Here is a 25653-nt window from a genome sequence, read left to right as displayed (position 1 = left end):
TGGAAGAATTTGCTCGTTCTTTGTGATTTTGAGGTGTGCGTATATAACGCTTTCTTCAGCCGACCCGCCGCGGTGGCTCAGTGGTTATGGCGCTCGGCTACTGATCCGGAGTTCCGAGGTTCGAACCCGACCGCGGCGGCTGCGTTTTTATAGAGGAAAAACGCTAAGGCGCCCGTGTGCTGTGTGATGTCAGTCCACGTTAAAGATCCCCAGGTGGTCGAAATTATTCCGGAGCCCTCCACTACGGCACCTTTTTCTGCCCTTCTTCTTTCACTCTCTCCTTTATCCCTTCCCTTACGGCGCCGTTCAGGCGTCCAACGATATATGAGAAAGATACTGCGCCATTTCCTTTCCCCCCAAAACCTATTATTATTATTATTATTATTATTATTATTATTATTATTATTATTATTATTATTATTATTATTATTATTATTATTATTATTATTATTATTATTATTATTATTATTATTATTATTATTATTATTATCGGCCATCATATCGGTGGAGAGCAGAAGGTTGGGCTGGCTGGTTGGCGGATATGCATACTGGAAAACATTGCGCAGAAACGCGAGGACTAAGCCGAGAAAAACAAGGGCAAGCTCTAGTCTCAATGGGGCTGATATCAAGAATGCAACAAGCCGTAGAGAGCCCCTACTCTTTTTCTTTCCTCTCTACGTTCCTTTCCACAACATCCACGCAATCCTCGACGCATCTTGCCTGGACTTCACTGCGCGAGACCCGCGAAATTGACCAGTGAGCTGCTACCTTTTCAACAGGATTAAGCACCTGCGGCAGACCGAACTGGGGACCGAGCTTGAGGACGTTCAGGTGTTGGGCAGAGTTGAATTTCCCCCTTCAGGTGGCGATGAGAGGAAACTACTTGATGATGAAATCGGGGTTTCTTGATGACCCGGTGGTTCTACTCGCAAACATTCACATTACTCAAGAAAAGGAGAAGGTTAACTATTTATTTACAACATAGGTAAAAAAAACGAGAAGAAACAAAGCAAGGAGAAAACTATTTACATGACTAAATCGTGGATCAGACGAATTCAGTCCCCGCTCAACCCAGAGCGCTTGGTTTTAAACCCTCTGTCTCCGCCCTTAGCGGGGACAGCAACCAATAAGATAACAAACGACACCCCTCGCCAATCAGTGGTCAGGGAAAGGAAAATAAGGTTTCCGCCAACTAATCACAGATTGGGGAAAGACTGCTGATTAAACATTTGGGAAAGGAGAGGTTGCAATCAAATACACAAACAGCACAAACGCGACCACCCTCTCTCAAGGCACCCACGGCCCAGCCGTTACCACTTTCCTATCTCTTTCGCACACGCGACAAAACGATCCCTAAAGAGTTTACAGAATACACCGCGCGAGACGAACACAGTCGTTACGGGAATAGTGGGTTTCCGGTCACTCGGCTAATACTCAGCCGTATCTCGTGCGCCCCCGAAACCTCGTCAACCCCTTAACAACCACATGTCGACAGCTGTACATGGTTAGCGTTTTTCCCGGAGGGTCATCCCCGTGACGGCGCGGCGTAAACGAGGCCGTCCGCCGCACGAAGGGGAGGCAGGGACGGGACGGGCCCCTTTGTTGGGGACTTCCGACCCCACTGGAGCGGCCTTCCTTGAGAACACAAGACCAACGAGTTCGCAGAAAGGTCAGCGAACTCCACACCTCCCAACCAAGAATGTCACGCGGACACTTGCTGTCAGTGTGACATTAAAGTCCGGCCACAAGGTTCCAAGCAGCACTGCGCACACACATACACAGCCTCAATTCGTTCCGTGCACACAAGGTTAGGACACAAATCTGCACATTCCAGAATTCACCATGTCAGATCGGTGCACTAAATTGGCAGAAATGATTTCTAGCCGCCTACATCTTGAAACAGAAGCTTATGGTTGTTTTTAGCTTCGTCAACCAGATTGGCTCTACATTTCGAATTATCCGGCACATCGCCGGTTGTAAAGGCTGCCGCCGCTTTCGGATTTGCATTGTCAGCTTGCTCAAAATCGACAGAGCTCACCAGCTCCCTGAACTCTACAAAGATTGCTGCTGTCATCGCGTCTGCATTCTCCCGTTCTCTGAACCTCGCACTAAAGTTAGTTCTCAGATCTGCTACTTCGAATGCAGCTTCACATCGGGTTTCAGGTGAGGCTAGCTCTTTGCAGAGCTTGCAGCCGATGTTCTCATGAAAAAAAACCATCTCCTCTAGCATTATTGCCCCACAGTTAGCTTGACCAGCTTGGTTCCGCACTTCTGGTAATGAGGTATCATGCTTCATGTTTAGACTTACAGGGATGAATGCAGTTTCCGGATCTCCGAGTTCCCTACCTGCTGTGAAACTCGTTGCAGCTGTCGCTGTTAACTCCCAATCTGCTGCAGATACATTTGCAGCTTCCGAATCTGCTTGAAGCTCTACTGAAGCCTCAGGTTTGTCACTAACGGAAGATCACACTTCTCTACAGGCTGCCTTGAATGCTATTGATTTTTGGTGTCAAGAGTGGGGCATGGAATTAAACGGGGAAAAAACTGTTCTGCTCCGCGTTACAAGAAAGAAACACCCCAGCATATTCACATACGAAATAGGCAAGTCTGTGATCTCTGTAGTTGATAAATATAAGTATCTAGGAATAACCCTCACAAATAATCTATCATGGTCCATTCATATTGCCGCGAATATTTGCAGTGTTTATTCGTTTTTCAAATCTGCCGCGACACCACCTTATCGCTTTGTTTGCGACGCAGACGCGACTAGATTTATCTCGATTGATCGCAGCCAGGCAAAGCTGATTCTACGTTGTTCCGGAATGTTCTAGTAACTTTGCGCCCTTTATCTCGAATGTTCGCTATCAGCTTTAAATTGAGCACGGCCGACAGCGGCGGGCATTCTGTTCGACGACCGCCGAGCACGCTTGTCGCTTCGCCGCCGCCGAGTGATTCAGTCCATTTTGGGTGCAAGTCAGCCCAATAAACAGTTCTTTTAGAAGATCCTTTCGTCCGTCTTCATCGCTGCTTCGACTGCCGTCACCACTACGTGACATCTGGTGGAGGTGCGGGGTAGCCTTCCATGTTCCGGACGCCCCCTTCAAGTCGTGAAGCCAGCCCTGAGCACTTCGCACCCGAGGACGAGCCAGCAGCTCAGCGCGCCAGCCGACGTCTCCAGGGAGAGGAGCCTGAGTTCGGGAAACTGCCGGACCGCACAAGACAGCGAAAAGACGCGGCTACGAGCACCGCAACCTCGCCGAAGATGTCGACACCGATCATACTGCAGCAGCCGCGGGTGCCGCCAACTTTCAATGGATCCCTAGGCGAAGACCCTGAAGAATGGTTGGATCAATTTGAGCGCGTGGCGTCATTCAACAAGTGGGATGATGCGGCAAAGATTGGACACGTTTTTTTCTCATTGGATGGCTCCGCACGCACGTGGTACGAAAACTACGAGTCGTCCCTTACGACATGGGAGCTATTCAAGAGAGAACTATTGAAGGTATTTACCAGTGTCGTGAGGAAAGAAAGAGCCGAACGACTCCTCGAGTCCAGGATCCAGCTTCCGAATGAGCCCGTCCGCAGCTACGTCGAGGAGATGAAGCGCCTATTTCGCCGCGCCGATCCCGGGATGACCGAGGAAAAGAAAGTTCAGTTCTTAATGCGCGGCGTAAAACAACAACTCTTTGGCAGCCTCGTCCGCCAGCCGCCAAAAACGGTCGAGGAATTCATGCAGGAAGCCTGCACGATTGAGAAGACCCTCGACGTCCGAGCTCGGCAGTACAACCGCCCTTCCTCTGCCTATGCAATCCGTTCGGACACGCCGGCCACCACCAGCGACAGCTTGCGGGACGTTATCCGCGAAATCGTCCGAGAGGAGCTACGCCGATTACTGCCATCCTCCCCACAGCCACAAGCATCGACTCTGATGGACGTGGTACGGGAAGAAGTGCAACAGGCACTTGGCACCCCGACGGCCACAGAACCCCAGGCCATGACCTACGCCGCTGCAGTAAGGACTGCTCAGCCCCAACGACAACCCCCACGTCCTCCCCGAGATGAGCCACTTGGTCCACAACGCCGCCTCCCAGCCCCCGCCCGCCCAGCCTATGACCGACCCTCAAGCCCCAGGAAATGCGACGCCTGGAGGACTTCCGACAACCGGCCGTTGTGCTTCCATTGCGGTGAGGCCGGCCATATTCTTCGTCACTGCCCGTACCGACGTATCGGTCTTCGAGGATTTGCCGTTAACGCCCCACGACCACGCCTCGGACAACGTCCGCACGAAATCGACGAGTACCTGCGTCGAGAAGAGTACACGCCGAACCGCTTTTCGCGCTCACCATCGCCGTCAACCTCGCGCTTTGCGTCGCCACGCCGCAGCTACGCAGCCGCGGTACGAGGAAGGTCGCCCAGCCCCCGTAGGGGAAACTAAAGGCAGCAACCTCTGGAGGTGAGGTTGCTCACGAGCTGAACGCCGAAGATCCTCCACCGACCACGCCCCATGAAGACGCTGCACCCGCGACGCCGCATGAAGAACCGACACTCGCTGCACCGACGCCGCACACAATGAGAACCTCGACCACGACGCAAGCTACCTTGAAATCGACGCCGCCACCCAGAGGAGCTTCGACCACACGCCCAACCCGTGACTCGCATACGCGACGAAGCCGTGACCCGACGCCGAGAGCGACATGCAATGCAAGAGCCAGGACCTCCGATCTAGAAGTGACTATCGACGGCCGGAATGTTACCGCTCTAGTCGACACAGGAGCCGATTACTCGGTGATGAATGGAACATTCGCTGCGCAGCTCAGAAAAGTCACAACGGCTTGGGAAGGCCCACAAATTCGCACTGCTGGGGGCCACCTCATTACGCCATCAGGACAATGCACAGCGCGAGTGACTGTCAAAGGACATACCTATCCTGCGACCTTTGTTGTGCTACCGCAATGCTCCCGCGAAGTGATCTTGGGTATGGATTTCCTTAATGAGCATCAGGCGATCATCGACCTGCGATCCAAGCTGATCACGCTTTCGACGGACGAAGCCATCGCTTCGATGAAAACTCGGGAAAATCACGTTCCCCTAAGTGTCCTGGAGGAAGAAGTGAGCGTCCCACCCCGTTCAAGCGTTATCGTGACCGTAGGCGCCACGAAAGCCATAAACACTGAAGCCATCATCGAGGGGAACATGCAGTTGCTACTAGACAGAGGAATCAGCATCGCAAGAGGCATCGCACATTTCCGCAATGGCCAGGCCGAAGTACTGCTGACTAACTTCAGCGAAGAATACCGGCATATTAACAGAGGAACGACGATTGCTTTCTACGACGAAATATCTGACGTACGAGATTCCTTCGCCCTCTCCGACCCCTCCGCAGAAGATCCGCCTGACCAAGAGAACTCGCCCACTTTCGACATCAACCCAGACCTGCACCGGAACAGACAAGACCAGATCCGCAATCTGCTTCAAAACTACAGTGAGTGCTTTTCGACATCGCCGAAGGTGCGGCAGACGCCAATTGCCAAGCATCGCATTATAACGGATCAACACGTCCGACCTCTCCGTCAAAGCCCCTACCGTGTGTCTCCGCGAGAACGACAAGCCATCCGGGACCAAGTCGAAGAAATGCTTCGCGACGACGTCATCCAGCCCTCAAACAGCCCATGGGCGGCACCGGTTGTTCTAGTGAGAAAGAAAGACGGCGCACTTCGATTCTGCGTGGATTACCGCCGCTTGAACAACATAACAAAGAAGGACGTCTACCCCCTCCCCCGCATCGACGACACACTGGACCGCCTCTGCAACGCCAAATATTTCTCATGGATGGACCTCAAGAGCGGCTACTGGCAAATTGAGCTCGACGAAAGAGATCGCGAGAAGACAGCATTCATAACTCCGGATGGGCTGTTTGAGTTCAAGGTGATGCCATTTGGTCTCTGTTCCGCACCAGCGACGTTTCAGCGAGTAATGGATACAGTGCTGGCAGGCCTGAAGTGGAAAATTTGTCTGGTATATTTAGATGACGTCGTTGTCTTCGCCTCGAACTTTGAAGAGCACCTCAAAAGACTTCGAACAGTACTAGACGCCATCAAGTCGTCTGGCCTAACCTTGAAAGCAGAGAAATGCCACTTTGCCTACGAAGAGCTGCTGTTTCTAGGCCACATCGTTAGCAAGGAAGGAGTACGCCCAGACCCGCAGAAAACAGCCGCTATTGAACAGTTTCAACCGCCGGCCGATAAGAAAGCAGTGCGCAGATTTCTCGGACTATGCGCATATTACCGACGATTTGTGAAAAACTTTTCGCGCATCGCCGAGCCCCTAACCCAACTGACGAAGGCAGACGTGCCGTTTAAATGGGAAGCGCCGCAAGCAGAAGCCTTCAAAGAACTTCAGCGTCGTTTACAGTCCCCACCGATCCTTGCGCATTTTGATGAAAACGCCGATACTGAAGTTCATACCGACGCAAGCAGCGTGGGACTAGGCGCCGTTCTCGTTCAAAAAAGTGACGGGCTCGAGAAGGTCATCGCATACGCTAGCCGTTCCCTTTCTAAGGCCGAGGCTAACTATTCGACCACTGAGAAGGAGTGCCTTGCCATCATCTGGGCTACGTCGAAATTCCGCCCCTACCTCTACGGACGGCCGTTCAAGGTGGTCAGCGACCACCACGCGCTCTGCTGGCTTGCCAATTTGAAGGATCCCTCTGGCCGACTCGCTCGATGGAGTCTGCGTCTCCAGGAGTTTGACGTCACCGTCGTTTACAAGTCCGGACGCAAGCACACTGACGCCGATTGCCTCTCACGAGCCCCTGTAGATGCACCGCGCTGGACGACGATGAGGACGCCTTCCTGGGACCCATCAGCGCAAGCTCTTTTGCTCAGCAGCAACGCTCGGACCCCAACCTAAAGGGCCTCATCGAGTACCTGGAAGGCAAGGTTTCTTCACCCCCCGCTTCATTCAAGCGAGGACTGTCTTCTTTCTGTGTGCAGAATGAGGTCCTTGTGAAGAAGAACTTTACAGCGAACAAAACAGCCTACCTCCTTGTTGTACCTACTTGTCTCCGCGAAGAAGTTCTACAGGCTTCACACGACGAGCCGACAGCTGGACATCTCGGGTTTACTCGTACCCTCCGCCGCATTCAAGACAAGTATTACTGGCCCCGACTGTCTGCCGATGTCGCACACTATGTGAAAACATGCCGAGATTGTCAGCGACGAAAGACTCCTCCCACACGACCAGCAGGATTTCTGAACCCCATTGAACCTCTCTCAAGACCCTTTCAGCAGATTGGCATGGACTTGCTTGGCCCTTTTCCAACGTCAACATCTGGAAATAAGTGGATCATCATAGCGACCGACTACCTGACCCGCTACGCCGAGGCGAAAGCCCTACCGAACGGAACAGCAGCAGAAGTGGCGAAATTTTTCGTGGAGTGCATTCTTCTTCGACACGGCGCCCCCGATGTGCTCATCACGGACAGACGAACAGCATTTACGGCGGAACTCACGCAAGCCATCCTGCGCTACAGCCAAACCAGCCACCGGAGGACAACTGCATACCATCCGCAGACCAACGGACTGACCGAGCGCCTGAACAAAACCATCGCCGATATGCTCGCTATGTATGTCGATGCCGAACATAAAACCTGGGATGTCATCCTGCCTTACGTCGTCTTCGCCTACAACACCGCAGTGCAGGAGACCACCCAGATGACGCCTTTTAGGCTCGTCCATGGCAGGGATGCCACGACCACGCTAGACGCCATGCTGCCCAACATTACAGAAGAAGAGAACGTCGACGTTGCCGCCTACCTTCAACGCGCAGAAGAAGCTCGAAGGCTTGCCCGATTACGGATCAAAGATCAGCAGCGGTCCGACGCCAGACGCTACAACCTACGAAGACGCAACGCGGAATACAAGCCAGGAGACCAAGTCTGGGTGTGGACGCCCATTCGCCGCCGTGGATTGAGTGAAAAGCTTTTGCGCCGCTATTTCGGCCCGTACAAGGTTCTTCGTCGGCTGGGTGAACTGGATTATGAAGTCATCCCTGACGCAATGACTGCATCCCAGCGACGCCGCGTACGACCAGAAGTTGTCCATGTAGTCCGTCTGAAGCCGTATTATGCGCGCTAAAGGCCGCTGCATTTCCATGCTCTATTTTCGCAAGATCCGTTTCTTTCCCTTACTAGTCGCATTATTTGTTTTAATGCATCGGGTCGATGCTTCTTTGAGAGGGGAGTAATGCCGCGAATATTTGCAGTGTTTATTCGTTTTTCAAATCTGCCGCGACACCACCTTATCGCTTTGTTTGCGACGCAGACGCGACTAGATTTATCTCGATTGATCGCAGCCAGGCAAAGCTGATTCTACGTTGTTCCGGAATGTTCTAGTAACTTTGCGCCCTTTATCTCGAATGTTCGCTATCAGCTTTAAATTGAGCATGGCCGACAGCGGCGGGCATTCTGTTCGACGACCGCCGAGCACGCTTGTCGCTTCGCCGCCGCCGAGTGATTCAGTCCATTTTGGGTGCAAGTCAGCCCAATAAACAGTTCTTTTAGAAGATCCTTTCGTCCGTCTTCATCGCTGCTTCGACTGCCGTCACCACTACGTGACAATATCACAGATATTTGTGCTTCCGCTTTTCAAAAATTATGCTTTTTGAAACGAAAGCTTGAAAATGCTCCCGTTAGAACAAAACTTTTGGCCTATAACACATGCATAAGATCGAGACTGGAATACGCGTCGGTGCTGTGGTATCCCTACACCAAAAAGGACATAGAAAAATTGGAACGCATTCAAAGAAAAGCAGTGAGGTTTATATTTGGAAAATATAGAAGACTAGATTCTCCTTCACTACTCATGCAACAACATAAAATTCCAACATTAGCAATACGCCGGAAAATAAATCGACTTCTGCTCCTTCATAAATTTTTGTCAAGTAAAGTCCCGTTTAAACTTCCAGACTGCATTCAGAAAGCTACCACCAGGCGAACAAGGCACACTACTCAATACACACTGGCTCCGATTTTTGCAAAAACCAATTCTTACCAGAACAGTTTTTTCCCCAAAACAGTGAATGAATGGAACAAACTACCACCGAGCATTTTTGAATCGAATAACTTTCTATCAGAACTGGAAAGTCTTTTTTTTTCCCAGGTAAAGGCGCCTTGATTGCACTGTATTCTTGTACTGTACCATGTCATTTTCTCACTCTTTCTATATTAATGCCTCTTTACGTTGTACTTTTGTATCTTGGACTGATGTCCTTTTTCTTGTATAGTTTTGTTCCAAATTTTATTGTGGACAAGTATTCATTTGTTGCCAGACTTACTGGTGTTGAATTTCTGGACATTTTTCTTTTGTTTGTGTAGCCATTTTACTTTGCATTCTTTGTAAAATGCCCCTCCTGCTAGGGCCAAAGCATTGGCCTGCAGTATGGTTAAATAAATAAAAAAATAAATAACGGATTCGCGCGGAATTTTGAAATGCTCTTTGACATCAGCTTTCTCATTTTCTTCCTGCAGCTGCACCTTTTCTGGCTGCTCTAGCAGCGCGGGCGTCTCAAGTGTTATCAACTTCCCTACACATGCAGCTACATCTGCTGTCACTGCGCACAGTGTCAGCTCCAGCTTGCTAACCAACTCATTTTTGGCAGCTAGCTTACCATCACCTGCAAGGAGTGTGCCCGCTATCAGATCCTGATTTACATCTTCCTCGCGCGTTCCCGCTGCCTCAGAGCTAGCGCCGACCTGCTCTTGGGCAACGCTGAACGCTTGTTCACGAGAAGTACACTCCTGCCCCTCTTTGGTCTGCTCTATATGTGCTCGCTCTGACAGCGAATGCTTCACGGGTACGACTAACGCCTCTATGCCTTCAGCGATCTGTTCTTTCACGGCACACAACGTTAGATCAGCTTGTGCTCTTTGGAGAGCCACACACTGCCATTTTGTAATTTCGGTCCCTGAATCCACACAGGCTTCAGAATTTTGACCTTCGGTTTCCAAGTTGCGGCATGCCAGATCGTCTACCCTATCTGGTTGACTGACCTTATCAACAGCCATCTCCGACTGGGAACTTGGTTTATCAGGCGCCGGTACCTCCACCTGAACTACTTGCTCGCACACCTCTCTCCTCACCGCGGGAATATCTTATTCTTACTTTTTCGAACACTCAATCATCGAATGCCCAAATTTCATGCAGTTAAAACATTGAACTGCTGCGAATAAGGCCTCGCTATCGACTTTCGTCCCCTGCCTTAATTTCATCTGCATTTGTGCCAATTTTCTCGTTTCCAGCTCAATTTTCAGTTTCAAATTTTCAATTTCACTTAGCTGTTCAGCCCCCTCCTGCTCAATGCATCGCATCCTGCCCTCCTGATCATACCGTACAGCAGCCATCTCCGTTTTCCGCGCTATCGTTTCTAGCACATAAACACTACACCGACATGGTAAATTCGGAGAAAGCAGAAAGGTCTCCTACCTTACTGGTTGCTCTCTGCCCCAGTGATCTCGTCGTCCTCAGTGATGACGACAGGCTCCTCGATGCGGACGGCTTGAGCACTGGATCTCTCAGCAGCTCGCTGACTTCTGCCTTGTTTGACTGGCTTGACTTGGTCGCCTGGTTACTTTTCAGCAGCTCGCTGACTCGAACCCGTTCGATGTGGACGCCTGGTTCTTTTCAGCAGCTCGCTGACTCGAACCCTCGATGGCTTGTTGTTGCCCGGCTCCTTCAGCTCCTAGCTGACTTGAGCCTCCGACGTCCTCTCGAACTCGGCCCGTGATCCTGAAGCTTTCGACGTCAGTTTTGCGACGCAGCTTCACGTTTTCTCCTTTAGGACAAAAAGCTTGTCCACCGACTTGTTCTTCTCACCTTCCGTCCAATGCCTTGAGTAGAAAGAAGTTGCGATCCTGTGTCGACTGCGCCAGTTGAGATCCTGTGTCGACTGCGCCAGTTGAGATTCTGTGTCTACTGCGCCAGTTGAGATCCTGTGTCGACTGCGCCAGTTGCGATCGTGTCGACTGCGCCAGTTGAGTTTCCCCTTCCGGTGGCGATGAGAGGAAACTACTTGATGATGAAATCGGGGTTTCTTGATGACCCGGTGGTTCTACTCGCCAACATTCACATTACTCAAGGAAAGGAGAAGGTTAACTATTTATTTACAACATAGGTAAAAAGCGAGAAGAAACAAAGCAAGGAGAAAACTATTTACATGACTAAATCGTGGATCAGACGAATTCAGCCCCCGCTCAACCCAGAGCGCTTGGTTTTAAACCCTCTGTCTCCGCCCTTAGCGGGGACAGCAACCAATAAGATAACAAACGACACCCCTCACCAATCAGTGGTCAGGGAAAGGAAAATAAGGTTTCCGCCAACTAATCACAGATTGGGGAAAGACTGCTGATTAAACATTTGGGAAAGGAGAGGTTGCAATCAAATACACAAACAGCACAAACGCGACCACCCTCTCTCACGGCACCCACGGCCCAGCCGTTACCACTTTCCTATCTCTTTCGCACACGCGACAAACGATCCTTAAAGTGTTTACAGAATACACCGCGCGAGACGAACACAGTCATTACGGGAACAGTGGGTTTCCGGTCACTCGGCTAATACTCAGCCGTGTCTCGTGCGCACCCGAAACCTCGTCAACCCCTTAACAACCACATGTCGACAGCTGTACATGGTTAGCGTTTTTCCCGGAGGGTCATCCCCGTGACGGCGCGGCGTAAACGAGGCCGTCCGCCGCACGAAGGGGAAGCAGGGACGGGACGGGCCCCTTTGTTGGGGACTTCCGACCCCACTGGAGCGGCCTTCCTTGAGAACACAAGACCAACGAGTTCGCAGAAAGGTCAGCGAACTCCACAGACAGGAACTTCACCGTTTCCCAGTGTGACGACGTCCTGATTCGATCTCGGACTTTTCGGGGCTTTGTCAACGTTGGAGGAACAGAATTCCACAGCAGCTCAGTCATGTATGACGAACTGGCGAACCAATGGCGACAAGCCTGGTCATTTCTTGTTCTGAGAGTGACAACACGCAGCTGGTCCCTAAAATATCTGCCTTGCCTGCACTACTCCGACCGCAACATTCGGCCTAGTCATTCTTGGTGTCCCGCCGAGGGTTCCAAGAACCCTGCGAGGGCCGTACACACGTAGGGCACAGGCCGCAACGAAGATGCCAGGGCAATATCCTATCTTTGCACACGCACACAGCTACGCCTGCAATAATAACTGCAGAGTCGTTTAAGTCAAACAAGTTCAAGAAAAAAGAGCACGTTGTACTAGAAATTATACTTAGGAGAGGGGAAATTTGACCTAGTTAGTTGATAAGCATACTGAAAAAAAACTGCGCAGAAACACGATGATTAAGCCGAGAAAAAAAAGAAAGGACGTGTGCTAATTCTCATCTATGCAGATGTCAAGAAGTCAACAAGCCGTGCAGTGCTCCCACTTTTTCTTTCCCCTCATAAAGAAAGCGCTTGTCCTTGTGTTTTCTCGGCTTAGTCCCTGTGTTCCTGCGCAGTTTTTTTTTCAGTATGCATCACAGATATTTGGCGAAGAAGTTGATGCCCGAAGTGCAAATACGTTTCGTGAAAAAAGTGAAACAGATTTTTTGGAAAACTTAAGATGCGTTGGCGGCACCTTCAGGATGTACTGTTCGCGTCACCGCACGAGAACACGATAATTGTTTCCCCGCTCTCTCGATTAGAAAAGAGGAGGGCAACAAGATATGAAGACGAAAATATGTGTCTAGCAAGTGAGTGAGCAGAAAGAATAAGAAAAAGCTGGGCGCCTTTATTTATATCTTTTTCTGTCTAAATTTTCAATGTTGCGCCATTTCGTGCTTAAACACTGACCAGCCGAGCTCCGAATTGGACAGCGCTTCCTTATGTCTTATATCGTCACCATCACCTGTATCATGTTTACGGCTTGTGTTAAGTATATGCGTCGCTGCCCGTTTGGCTTGCTCTAAAGCGACTTGTCCGGTTATGAAACGTATCTGTAATGCGGAAATCCCTGTGCTGCAAAAAGTAAGAGTGTTCAAAAAGCCCGATAAAACAGCCAACGCTGTGCAAACTTTAGCAGGCAATAAAGTTTCGACGCCCGTTCCACAGTGAATTCACAACATGTGTGGTACTCGTCGAAAATATTGCCAAATAATCTTATCTGCAAACATTTCCAGGTTTACTCATATACCAAATGCGAATTTTGCTTTGTAGCTCTTCCCTACGCCCAAGTCATATTTTCTGCTTTGCCTTGTATGTTTGTTTTCTGTGTTTGTAATAATTGTGCATGTAAACCTTTGTATTCATTTGTAAAGATATGCGTAAATCAATCGCGTGGGTGTTCTTTTTGTCTTTTTTTTCTCGTTTTCCCTTTCAATAACCACGATTGCATAAGAATGTATAACGTTACTTGCCTCTCTGCTTTTTATAATGGTGGTGATGATGATGATGAATGATGAAAACCTGCAAGAAGCTTCTCTGCACGTTATCACCCATTAGGCAATGCGAAAAAATGAGAACACCGAACAAGCGGCCCAGAAAGTACTCGTGAGGTCGTTTTTTGTTGCTTCACCGTCATCCCCGTTATGTCGCGCTGCCAAATGGGTCATGACGTGTGACCAGTAGGAGGCCAAGACATTAATCAACTTCTGTATATCATCTTGAGGAGCGTCTCACCGCCGTAGCGAATTCTACAGACTTCAGAAATGACTAAAACTAGATAATGCAATGATATTTGGCACGCAGATATAATTGCAGGTTTCTCAATTGGCGCTATGGTGTACTCGGTGGCTTGCGTGGCTCGGGACTAAGGGTGGTTGGTTCAAATTCTTATTAAGGTGGACACTTGGGCAAGTTTGTACATCTTTAAACAAGGAAAAACAGCGAAGAACATGCTGACTATCACATGGCAACAAGCTATATTTGTTATTCTTAGACTCGTTATTAGACTCGTTGTTATTCTGCCAGAAGCGAAATATAAAGATGGAAAAACATGCAAACAGTAAAACACCAACATTCTAAATAATCCCGACAGAGGAAGTGCAATCACTGGCTTTGCAAAAGTCAAAGGAATAGATAACTTATTTCGTTTCCAAGAAGTCAAACAGATAACTTCATGACGCAACTCTGTTCTCTTTGCTGTATGATTAGTGTTTCAGAGCCTTCCTTGGGCTTCTTCGCTCTGTACTTCTTTACAACACGCGTGCTGTACAGAGAAGGCTGCAGTTTTTTGAAGGGCATTCCTTGCAGATCACGGCTAAATAGCCACCAGTACATTTCTTTAGCAATCTGGCGTGTTCGCTTAGTCTAGTGCTCAGACAGGGACCAGCCTGCCCGACTTACGTTTTCCCACACGACAGTGGCACATCGCACACGTACGACTGATAGTCAGTGTAGCGGTTTTTATGGTCCTTGTCACATGGGTCTTGCAGTAGTTCGTCACTGTTGACACGCGGTCACAAGGCACTGGGCTTCTTCGGCGCAGAAAAACCGCGCTAATATCAGCGCGTACCGGACATTTGTTGATCCGATGTGGCAGTCATTTAAAAACACATGGTATGATAGCTGTCTTAGGTAGGAAGGTAGCGAAACCTACGTCTAATAGTTTTCCCACCTGCGAATACACACTTGCAACCACGTCATGAGGACACGACCTGACAAGCGCAGCCTTAAACGCCGCCTTTGGGGTCCCACGCTTCACGAGCTTTAAATGTGCCGGCAGGAAGGAGTACGGCAGGAATTTCTTTTTTGATCGTGAAGCATACTTCCAGCACACGTTGTGCGTTGTGACACTAAGCTACATGCCGAAAAAGAGCAAAGTCTAGTTTGTAGGTAGCTCCTTTGTAAACTTGTCTTTCATTACTGAACCAAACACATCGGCGACGCTCGAGGATAGTCCATCCGTGTCTCCTTTTTCACACTCAAACAGGACCACGAAGTCGTCATCATAGCGGAAAGCTCTGACGACAGCGTGTGCCTTAAAGTGTATTTCCAGTCGTCTGTGGGTGCCAAACACTGTGGGTGCCAAACATAATACAACCGTTGCGTCAGCAAGCCATTTGTTGAACTGCTTGGAAATAGAAATAAGTTAACTGTCCGTTTGACTTGTGCAAAGCACCTGCAATGATCGCACCTTCTTTGTCAGTGTTACTTAAAATGTTTGAGTTTTTGCTGCTTAGATCTTCTTCGAGTTACATATTTCGCTTCTGGCAAAATAAAAACGAGTTGATGGTCAGCGCTTGTGACGTTGTTCTTACTTCGTGCTGGGCTTCTGCGCCGTTTTACCTTCGAAATCTTATGCTCCATTGTTTTGCTTTAATTTTCATCTTTCTATTTAACGTATCTTTAACTTTCGTAAGCAAAATGTTTGTCATCTTTATCATAATGACGGTGCGAACCTGGACTTTCCTGGTGAAACTGGAAGGTTTCCACTGCGCCAAGTCCCATTGTTAAACACCAGACTGGGCCCGTAATAAGGCAGGGTACTGGTACTAGTGATGCGGGCTTTGTAAGCTTTTCCTCGGCGCAGGCAAGCGTGAGAGTTTCATTTCATTACAAAAAGTCAGCTCCAGGCGACGCGAGTGTCTCTGTCTTTATCGGCTTCTTCTGTTCCTGTCTGAAAATCAGTGCAACGTTAGCAATGAGCAAAATGATCAGTGAACCCTGGTTATACGGACATCAATGCTTTACATCAATGATGTAGCAACCGCTTTAGATAGTTCTGCTAAGATAAAACTCTTTGCAGATGAGTGCTTGATTTTTGCACCGATATCTTGTTTAGAGGATCAGATTAAGCTCAACCGAAACCTTCAGGCGTTTGGGAGTTGGTGTGATAAGTGGGAAATGCAAATTAATTTTGATAAGACCACATACACGCATATCACTGCAAAAAAGAATATCTTTACTTTTCAGTATGATATTCAAGGCTACAATCTAGTTAATGTTTCTTGTTTCAAATATCTTGGTGTTTCTATTTCGCATGATTTAAAATGGCACAATCAAGTAGAAAGAGTGTGCTCAGCGGCACAGAAGAAATTGGGTTTTTTAAGAGCAAAACTGGGGAGGGCAACAAAAGATGTTAAACTGCTGGCTTACAGATCTCTTATTCGACCATCCCTAGAATATGCATTAGTAGCATGGAAGCCCCATCAAAAGGTAATGTGGGCCAAAATAGAGAAGGTGCAGCGCCGGGCGGCGCGCTTTATTTGCTCGAAATATAGAAGGGCAGAATCAGTTTCTGCGATGTTAAAGTCTTGCGGTCTTGAATTATTGGAAGACCGGTGCAAGAGACAGAGAGTAAAAACGTTATTTCAAATAATTAACGGCGAACTAAAAATTAATAAAGACATGTATTTAAAACCTCCAGGCAGAATGAGCTCCCGCTTAAATCATAGTGAAGCTATTCGACCATACTTGTCCCGAACCAATGCCTTTCGTTGTTCGTTCTTTCCAGAGTCAATAGAGCTGTGGAACAAGCTGCCTACAGAAATTGTTCGCAGTTCTGATAGCGCATTGTTTACGAATGCAATCAACGTTCTTCACTAAAACTGTACCGTGTGGATATTGTAAAGTGCTTTTTCTTTTCTCTCGTTTTTCTGTTTGTGCGCGTGCGGCAGCTGGGTGAACATTTGAATACATAGTCTGTATATCGTATCTTGTGTTGTATCCTTAGGGCGCTGTAGTGCATGTGCATATTTCTTTTTGTATCTGGCTGTTTTTTTGTATGAACGTATATGTAACATCCCTCCCTGTAATGACCCTCAACTGAGGGTTGACAGTATTTCAAAATAAAATAAAAATAAAAAACTGAAGGCACACCAAGCACGACAGCCCACCGAACAGGAGGCGGCAGTACACTGTTCATGCACTGCTGATACCAGCTTGGAAGCAACGTGGTGTTGCCCAGATTGCCCGACACCAGGCGGGAAAAAGGGGACATCGATAAATCATGATTGGTGGTACGGCCTCTTCTTTCCAGAGGTATGAGAAGAGTGCGGAGTGATTGCCTTCCCCGGATTCTGTGTGCTGCAGAATGGAGTCAAGGACAGCCTTCACTGATGATGATTGTCAGTGTTGTTTCTGATGCTTTGGTGGTCATGAAGGTTCATGCTGGCCAAATGTTTGGGATGATCCCTCTAGGTGTAGATTTGTAATAAATGAGAAATTACTCATTGGCACTTCGCAGTTAAAAAAATATTCGCCCTGGTCCGCGTTTAGAAACCGGGACCACCGCTTCAACGGAGCAGTCGCTCTACCAACTGAGCTAACCGAGACGGCTAGGAAACAGTAGCACGAGAGCGAATTCATCACTAACTCGAAACGGGAACAATGTTGATCAAATTTTTAGAGGAATCCTCCAAGATTGGTGTACAGGTAGTCGATACCAACTGCACTTTGGTCGATACCAATTACTTATTGGTAACTGGTATCGACCCAAGCGCCCTACCGATGTGCTCATCACGGAGAGAGGAACAGCATTCACGGCGGAACTAACGCAAGCCATCCCGCGTTACAGCCAAGCCAGCCACCGGAGGACGACAGCATACCATCCGCAGACCAACAGACTGACCGAGGGCCTGAACAAAACCATCACCGACATGCTCGCCATGTATGTCGATGCCGAACACAAGACCTGGGACGTCATACTGCCTTACGTCGCCTTCACCTACAACACGACAGTGCAGGAGACCACCATGATGACGCCTTTAGGCTCGTCCATGGTAGGGATTCAACGACCACGCTAGACGCCATGATGCCCAACGTTACAGAAGAAGGGAACGTCGACGTTGCTGCCTACCTTCAACGCGCAGAAGAAGCTCGAAGGCTTGCCCGATTACGCATCAAAGATCAGCAGCGGTGCGACGCCAGGCGCTACAACCTACGAAGACGCTACGCGGAATACAAGCCAGGAGACCAAGTCTGGGTTTGGACGCCCATTCGCCGCCGTGGATTGAGTGAAAAGCTTTTGCGCCACTATATCGGCTCTTACAAGGTTCTTCATCGGCTAGGTGAACTGGATTATGAAGTCATCCCTGACGCAATGACTGCATCCCAGTGACGCAGCGTACGACGAGAAGTTGTCCATGTCGTCCATCTGAAGCCCTATTATGCGCGCTAAAGGACGCTGCATTTCCACACTCTATGTTTATTTTCACACGATCTGTTTATTTGTTGCTATAGTCGCATTATTTGTTTTAATGCATCGGGTCGACGCTTCTTTGAGAGGGGAGTAATGCCGCGAATCTTGGCAGTGTTTGTTCCTTCTTCAACTCTGCCGCCACGCCGCTTTATCGCTTTGTTTGCGATGCAAGACGCGACTAGATTTATCTAGATTGATCGCAGCCAGGCAGAGCTGATTCTACGTTGTTCCTTAATGTTCTAGTAACTTTGCACGCTTTACCTCGAAAGTTCGCTATCCGCTTTAAATTGAGCATGGCCAACAGCGGCGGGCTTTCTATTCGACGACCGCCAAGCACGCTCGTCGCTTCGCCTCCGCCGAGTGACGCAGTCGATTGTGGGCGCCAGTCAGCCCCAATAAACTGTTTTCTTTTAGAAAACCTTTGGTCCGTCTTCATCGCTCCTTCGACTGCCGTCACCACTACATGACAATATTAAGAAAAGAAGAGGACCCTGGACGGATCCTTGCGGGACACCAGAGGTTACGGGTAGGGGTCTAGACGACTGGCTGTATATGAGCACAGATTTAGTACGAATAGTAGAAAACTATTCTAACCATCTTAAGACATGAGGCTGTAAATTTAGGAGCTAAAGTTTTAGCAGCATGCGTGAGTAGGATTCTTTACCGGATGCTTTAGCGTAATCTACAAATACAGCGTCAGTCTGGAAGTTACAGTCAAAATTTGCATGCAGGTCTTGTAGCAAAAGTGCCATCTGTGTTTCAAATGAAAATCCTTTCGTAAATACATGTTGTGAATGGTGAAAGATGTTGCTAGCATCTAAGGTGTTCATAAAGTTCATAATCTAAAAAGTTCGGAGACCTCTTTCATGTCATGCCAACTAACTACTTTGTCGGCCAGCTGCGGCCACCGTATCCCAGTAAACTACTTAACCTAATCCACCCGCCTAACTTTCTGCCACTCCCTGCACACGCTTGCCTTCTCCTGTTATCCACTCCGTTACCCTAATAGACCAGCGGTTATCCTGCCGTCGCATTACATACCCTGTCCAAGCCTATTTCTTCCTCTCGACTTCGACTAGGTTGTCATTACCCGCGCTTGCTCCCTCACCCACTCTGCCCTCTTCCGGCTTCTTAACTGCTTTGCCTGCTGGCTCGTTACATAATTAAATATTCTCTTACTGCTGACGACATGTCCCCTTCTCGTGCCTTAGACCACTCGGCCAGAAAACAAGCGCGGGATAACACGCGTTCTAATTTTTCTTCTGGACTTCTTCCGTGCTTCTCGCAGCGTTGCACCTGATGTATGAAACAGACGGCACAGCGGCTGGTCTTTTGGAGGTGGGTGCGGGATGGCTTCGCCTTCTTTGGATCGACATTATGTTCGGTCGGGAGGGTTGCCATTTGACCCCGCTATACTTCTTGTCATCTGCGCGCAATTGCGACATTTTTATCAAAGCCTCCCGATATCGGCCATGCTGCCGTGCTGATGCTACTCTGACATTATTTGCATTTCCCGGGCCCAGGTGCCGTACGAGGTGGGCATCATACGGCAGTTCCCTTTCTTGTCGTCACTGCAGCGCATGAGCGTCGTGTGTCGCACGCTGGGGGACCGCTCCATGGAGCTCTTTGCCAAGGGCGCCCCCGAGGTGGTGCACTGCCTCTGCGACCCGGAATCAGGTACGCTTTACTCCCACTCGCTGGAGCTCAATGCCTCTAACCCTGACGCCAGCGGCGCTGTAACCGACTCTTGTTCGACCTTCTCGAAGCAAGAGGAACTGATTGATTTTTTTTATTTATTTGCAAATGCTGCTATCCCATGAACTGGGACATTGCAGGAGTAGAACAGGAGGTTTCACATAAAGCCAAATTATTAGCAGAGCACATGATTACCAAGCTGAGTCCAAAAATTGCACAGAAAACAGTACAGTATCAGTAGGAATATACATGAGCAAGTAATTCTCTAACAAAGTTATCAGCAGACATCTGCCGTAATGTGCCATTCAAATCGTTCCATAGTTCTCCTGTGAAAAAAAAATAAAAATTTAAAGCAGTCTAAGCGTGTACACAGTGACTGCCGCCGGTTCGCTGTGCAGAATGCTTACTGCGCGCTATTGAAACTCCTCGGCCCGCGAAACGCTCGAAGCTTATCAAGCGATGTATCGCGTACAGGATTCTGAGTGCAAACATACCGTGCCAGCTCATGGTTCTGCACAGCCATGAGGAGCCGGTCTGTATACTCAGAGAGCGAATATCGTTAAAACTGTAACTGCGGACGCTGGCCAGATGTTTAGGGGAATCCCCCAAGGTGGAGTAGATCTGTAATAAGTGTAGTAATTACTCCTTGGAATCCTTGTTGTTCTCGACCAGGCACCCGTAGTGGTGCCGAAACGTCAATGCTTTTACTTTTTTCTTATATGAATTTGGTGACTGTTCGTTTCTGGATATGCGGAGTAATTACTCATTGGCATCCACCCAAGCGCAGCCATACGGCTAATAAGGAAAGCTACACAGCTTTCTCAGAAACTTCACACGGAAAGAAGAATTCGTCCTGTTCCGGGATTCGAACCAGGGACCACCGCTTCACCAGAGCAGTCGCTCTACCAATTGAACAAACCGGGACGGCAAGCTTATGGTAGGGCGAGAGCTAATTGATCAATAACTCGAAGTGGGAACAGTGCCGGTCAAATGTTTACGGGGAATCCCCTAAGGTGAAATAGATTTGTAATAAAGGACTAATTACTCATTTGCGTCCACCCAAGCACAGCCATACGGCTACAAAGGAATGCTATACAGCTTTCTCAGGAACTTCGCAGTTAGACATTCTGCCGGCTTGGTGCTGAGTGGGGCCCTGCGCTGGTAGATTATGGACCTCCTTGCAGTGGCCTGCACCATTAGGAGGTGCCTTCCAGTGGCTGGCCGCGCAGTTAGGCTGGCGGCGGTGGCCTCCGCTGCCGTGGGACCTTCGCCACCCGAACGGCTCCTGTTGCCAGCCGGGTGGCGCTCCATGATGGCGACTACCGTTCGGCGTCGGTCTTGACTGCTGTTGACGTCTGTGCCACAAGTGCATGTCCGCTGCTGCTCTCAAGGAGACATGCTGAGAGGCCGAGAATGTTGCGAGTGAATATCGATCAACAGGCACGGGTGCTACGTAGCTCTCAGGTTTAAGCTTCCGTTGCGAACCGCACCGGTGCATGATCGCCCTCCCGGGGATGAGATCACCGCATCGCCCCGATTTTCCGCAGCTTCTCAGTTGACGTCCTTGCGAAGGTGGAAAGCTTTCACATCAGCGACATGCACCGGACGGGTGGTTTCTCTGTTTGAAAACAACAACAGCTGGTAGATGAGCGGCGTAGTCTGTGCCGTAAGTTCGTACGGTCCAGCCGAGTAGTGTGCTAGCGACGCGGCGAAACCGAGCGCTGCATCTCTAAGTGGGTGCGTTCACTTTAGTACCAAGTCGCCCTTGTTAAAAACGAAGGGACGGCGACCTTTGTTCTACTGATCCGCCTTCTCCATGCGCGCGACATCGAGGTTTTCGCTAGCCGCGCACAGCGCCGCATCAAGACGCTCCCGGAGCCATGCCGCGTGCTGCAAACGCGGAGGGGGCGCGAATTCCGCCGCGTCGTGTAGGGCATTCTCTAGAGGAAACGCGATCGCCTACCTTAAGAAAGGCAAATGTGCTAAGAAGAAAACAGGGACTAGAAGAGGACAAGGACGGGCGCACCTTTTTGGAAATGCGCTAAAAAAAAAAAAACAGGGACGCGAAGAGCACAACGTGCTGTTTTCATCCTTGCTTTTTTTTTAGCGCATTTCGCCTGCTTAAGCATGTACGACTGACTCGCCCAACAACGCGCGCTCTTAGATCTCCTTCCAAAAATTCAAGAAAACAGGTGTAATACCCACCGACTTTTTCACGGTTGTACATACAGCGAACGTCAATTCGGACAGCCGCGCCGCCCAGTGTGTGCTGTTCGGTCGTCGCGATCAGCATATGCTCTTCAAATTTCGATTCACCCGCTCGGTTACGTTACTCTGAGTGTTGTAGGGACTCATGTAGCGGATTTGAAGCGCCTGACAAGATGCTACTAAGACTTCGCTTGTAAAATAAGAAGCCTTGACTGTAATCAGGTCGGCAGGGAAATCGAAACGAGTGAATGTATCCAACAGTTTGTCTCAAATTCTTCCCGACACAAACATCCTAACGGGGAAGACCTGAGCCAACTTGGAATAGTGGTCCGTTATGACCAGGATGATATAGCTTCCGCGCGCGGGTTGATGGAGGAGTCCCACAATATTGCACGCGAGCGCATGCTATGGGTAGTCGCTGACTACCGGCTTCATCATGCCGGCGGGCTTGCCCGCCCGAGGTTTGGTCACCTGGCTTACCGGGAAGGTACGGGCGTATCCCAGCACATCCTCTCTCATGCCTGGCCAGGTCGCGACACGACATAATCTGTCGTAAGTCTTACTGCCGCTGCCGTGGCCTCCCTGCGCTGAGTCAGGAAAGTACCGCAGGAATCGTTTCTGCAACCTTCTCTGGACCACGACTGTGAAAGGGGATGTTATCGCCTCTTCCTCGTCAAGTCGGGGGTATAGCGGAGCAGCAAGCTATCATCGCATTTCAGATATGCGTACTACCTGCCTTCAACGTTCCCGGTGCAAGCTGCACTGCTCGAAAGCTCCGTTAGCACCCGCTGGCACAGACCGTCTGCTTTCTGGGTGTCACAAAATTCGGCTCATCTTCGAAAAACCGGCGCAGCGCGGAAGCAATCTGGCCAGCATGCGCAGTACAGAAAACTAGAACTGTGGAGAAGGAACCCCTGAGAGCGCCTACCCTTGTGTGGGCTGGTGCCCTTTCCACTTTGCTTACCGGCGCGTGCCAAAGGAGCCATCTCAGCACGCGCCGTCGATATTCGAGAAAGTATGAGGTTGGAGGTAAAACTTTATTGCCACAAAATAGAAAGTATTAGTTGGGGCTGGGAGAGTCCTGGGTGGCCTTCAGTCGGGGAGGACCTCTTGATCCCGCGTGATGAGGGCCAGCTGCGTTGTTTTTCTTTAACTGGCCAAGAGCTCATCCCACTCCCCCGCCGAGGGAGCTGGCAAGAGTGTCAGTGGAGAGTGTTTGCTAGAGCATTCGCATAAAAATTCAAGGAGGAACTTTGTTGACCTAAAGTGTGGTGATGCGAAAGCCTTTAGCGCGGTGTTGCTGCTTGTGTCACTGATGTGTGGTTAAGATGTTGATTAAGTACACAATTGTTTGTGAATATTAAATGCTAGAGACACTGGAGGGCGTTTGGGAGGCATCCGTCTTATTCGACGCCTTTCCGCAAGTACACTCCACTGTCCTAAGCATAAAATATGGTGGGGCAACCTTAAAAGAATGAATCCACTGTCCTAGACAAGGAGAACTACATATGCATTGGCAGGAAGTAGCGTAGTGGTTAGCATGCTCGGCTGCGGAACAGAAGGATGGTGGTATTAATCCCACCGAGCAAAAAGTTTTTTTTTTCCTATAGAGTTGCTGAAGAGCATGACATCGGATATGGTCTTGGGTGGCGTGCGTCCCGTCACCGCAGTGCGGGCATGCAGGGCCATAATAACCGTTTGTGACTAAACATCATCCGCAGGGGCTAAGAATGGCCTTTGCTTGTAGGTGTCTGAGAGTCGTGACTTGCGCCCTGTCCAGGCCGGGTTGAGGGGCGTATACGTGCGTCTTAGGTGACGATAAAAGTTTGTAATCTACGCGTACGAGCGAGGCACCTCGGCTGAGGCATCCGTTCCCGAGAGGTCTCTCGTTCTCCTGTTGGTTAAAACATGGTTTAGACGGTCGACGCCGTCGTTTCCGGAGTTACCCGCGTGAGCCGGAACCCATACGAAATTGATGTTGTGATTGAGAGTTAGGTTGCGCAGAATTCGCATTGGGAGCGCACCTACGGAGTTTTTGGCGAAATTTTGAATGGCGCTCTTGCAGTCGCTTAGAATACTTTTGGTGTGGGAATCCGCGGTGGGTGCGATGACTACTTCCTCTGCCTCGCGTGTAGAGCTAGCGTGAAAGGTTGTGGCGTTAACGAGGGTTGACTTTGGAGTGGCCTTACATGCGATATATGTTCTGCCGCCTTCGATGTGTTAAGCTGCATCCACGTACACTGCTCATGGTTCGTTCTCGTAGTGTTTCTCAAGGGTCCGCGCCCTTGTTTTCCTGCGGGCATCGTGTCTGCCTGGCAGCATGTTCTTGGCTACTGTTTTAACAACTGGTCTGCTAGTAATGTCGACCGATAAATGTGATGTTGCAAATACCTCCTCAACGAGGTGGATGCGGAGTTTGTATAGAATTACACATCCCGCAACGGTGCGCAACACACGGGTCACTTGTGCCGTCTTATCGGCTTCGATTAGCTCAGCGAACGTGTTTTAAATTCCCAACTGCAGCAGTCGATCTGATCAATTGGCGCATGTCGACAAACCAAAGGGCGCCTTGTATGCGGTTCTAATGGTGCTATTAAGTGCCTCTTCATTCCTGCGACGCAGATGTTAGTATGGACAGGCGTACGTGATTCAACTTATCATGAATCATTGCATGATTCTGCATAGGCCTGCTTCTGTCATGCCCCTGCGACGGGTGGCAATGCGCCTCACCAGCCGGCCTATCTGGTGCGCAGTGGCGCGTAGCCGGCGAATCGCTTCCGTGTTGTGAGTTTTATTCTGAATAAACATGCCAAGAACCCTGATCGTGGCTACCGGGGATATTGGATGGTTGTCAATGTGCACCTCGATGGGTTCCCGAGGGTCGGGTGCTGCCTGTGAGGGTTGTTTGTTCATGGCAACTAAGATCTCCGATTTAGCCGTATGAGTAATTTCTACTCATTGTCGACGGGGAGGGCATAGCCTTGAGCGTACTGAGCGATGTTCTCTTCCCTTCCCTCGCGCGCCGGCGTCGGCGCATCGCCAGAAGGACCTGGAAGGTTATTGAAACCGGACTACTCGCCTGATCAATTTAGAGGCGCGCCTGGCGCGAGAATGACCAGTAAATTGTACAGTTGGTACTGTGTGTATGTGCGCGCCTGCCTTGGCGCAAAAAACGAACAGACGTGGGGCGCGCCTATAAATGAAGGGTGTTGACTGCTGTCTGTCAGCCCGAGCCGCCGTTCAAGCTTCGCACAAGGGCATCCGCTAAGCTCCCGAGACAACAACACTCGCCCAGCCACAAACCAGCGAGGCAGTGTGCGCCATCCTGCGGGACGGCTCCGTCGTTTTCCTCACGCCATCGCACTGCTGCAGTGCTCGATGAACAAATTGTGTTGTGTTTGTCTCTCTCTTGTGTTAGTGCTCCTTAGGTGCAAAGCTTTTGTTGTATTGCAATCTCTCTCGAGTGCTAATTTCCACGAGTTGCATTGTATAGTGAATCACTTTGCATGTGCTGGTACGAATGACTATGAGACCCTCTGTATCTTCTCTTTGCTGCACAAACTTTGTTTTGTTTGTGAACTGTCGGCTCCGACCGATTCTCCGGC

General features: G+C 49.6%; 1 protein-coding gene across 14 annotated transcripts in view; it reads left to right on the top strand.

Moving 5' to 3' along the window:
- Positions 1-25653, top strand: part of LOC144122196 (polyamine-transporting ATPase 13A3-like) — a 738347-nt gene that overhangs the window by 321473 nt on the left and 391221 nt on the right. For all 14 annotated transcript variants that reach the window (XR_013312846.1, XR_013312843.1, XR_013312839.1 and 11 more), the window contains exon 17: positions 19669-19822. Coding sequence is in view for 6 of the 14 variants with exons in the window: in XM_077655777.1 (XP_077511903.1) it covers positions 19669-19822 (154 nt within the window). In the remaining 8 variants the exon portion in view is untranslated. The remainder of the gene's footprint in view (positions 1-19668; positions 19823-25653) is intronic.

This window comes from Amblyomma americanum, chromosome 2 (genome assembly GCF_052857255.1).
Source record: "Amblyomma americanum isolate KBUSLIRL-KWMA chromosome 2, ASM5285725v1, whole genome shotgun sequence".
Taxonomy (NCBI): Eukaryota; Metazoa; Arthropoda; class Arachnida; order Ixodida; family Ixodidae; genus Amblyomma; species Amblyomma americanum.
Note: the sequence above shows the minus strand (reverse complement) of the source record. Positions and strands in the feature narration are given on the sequence as shown.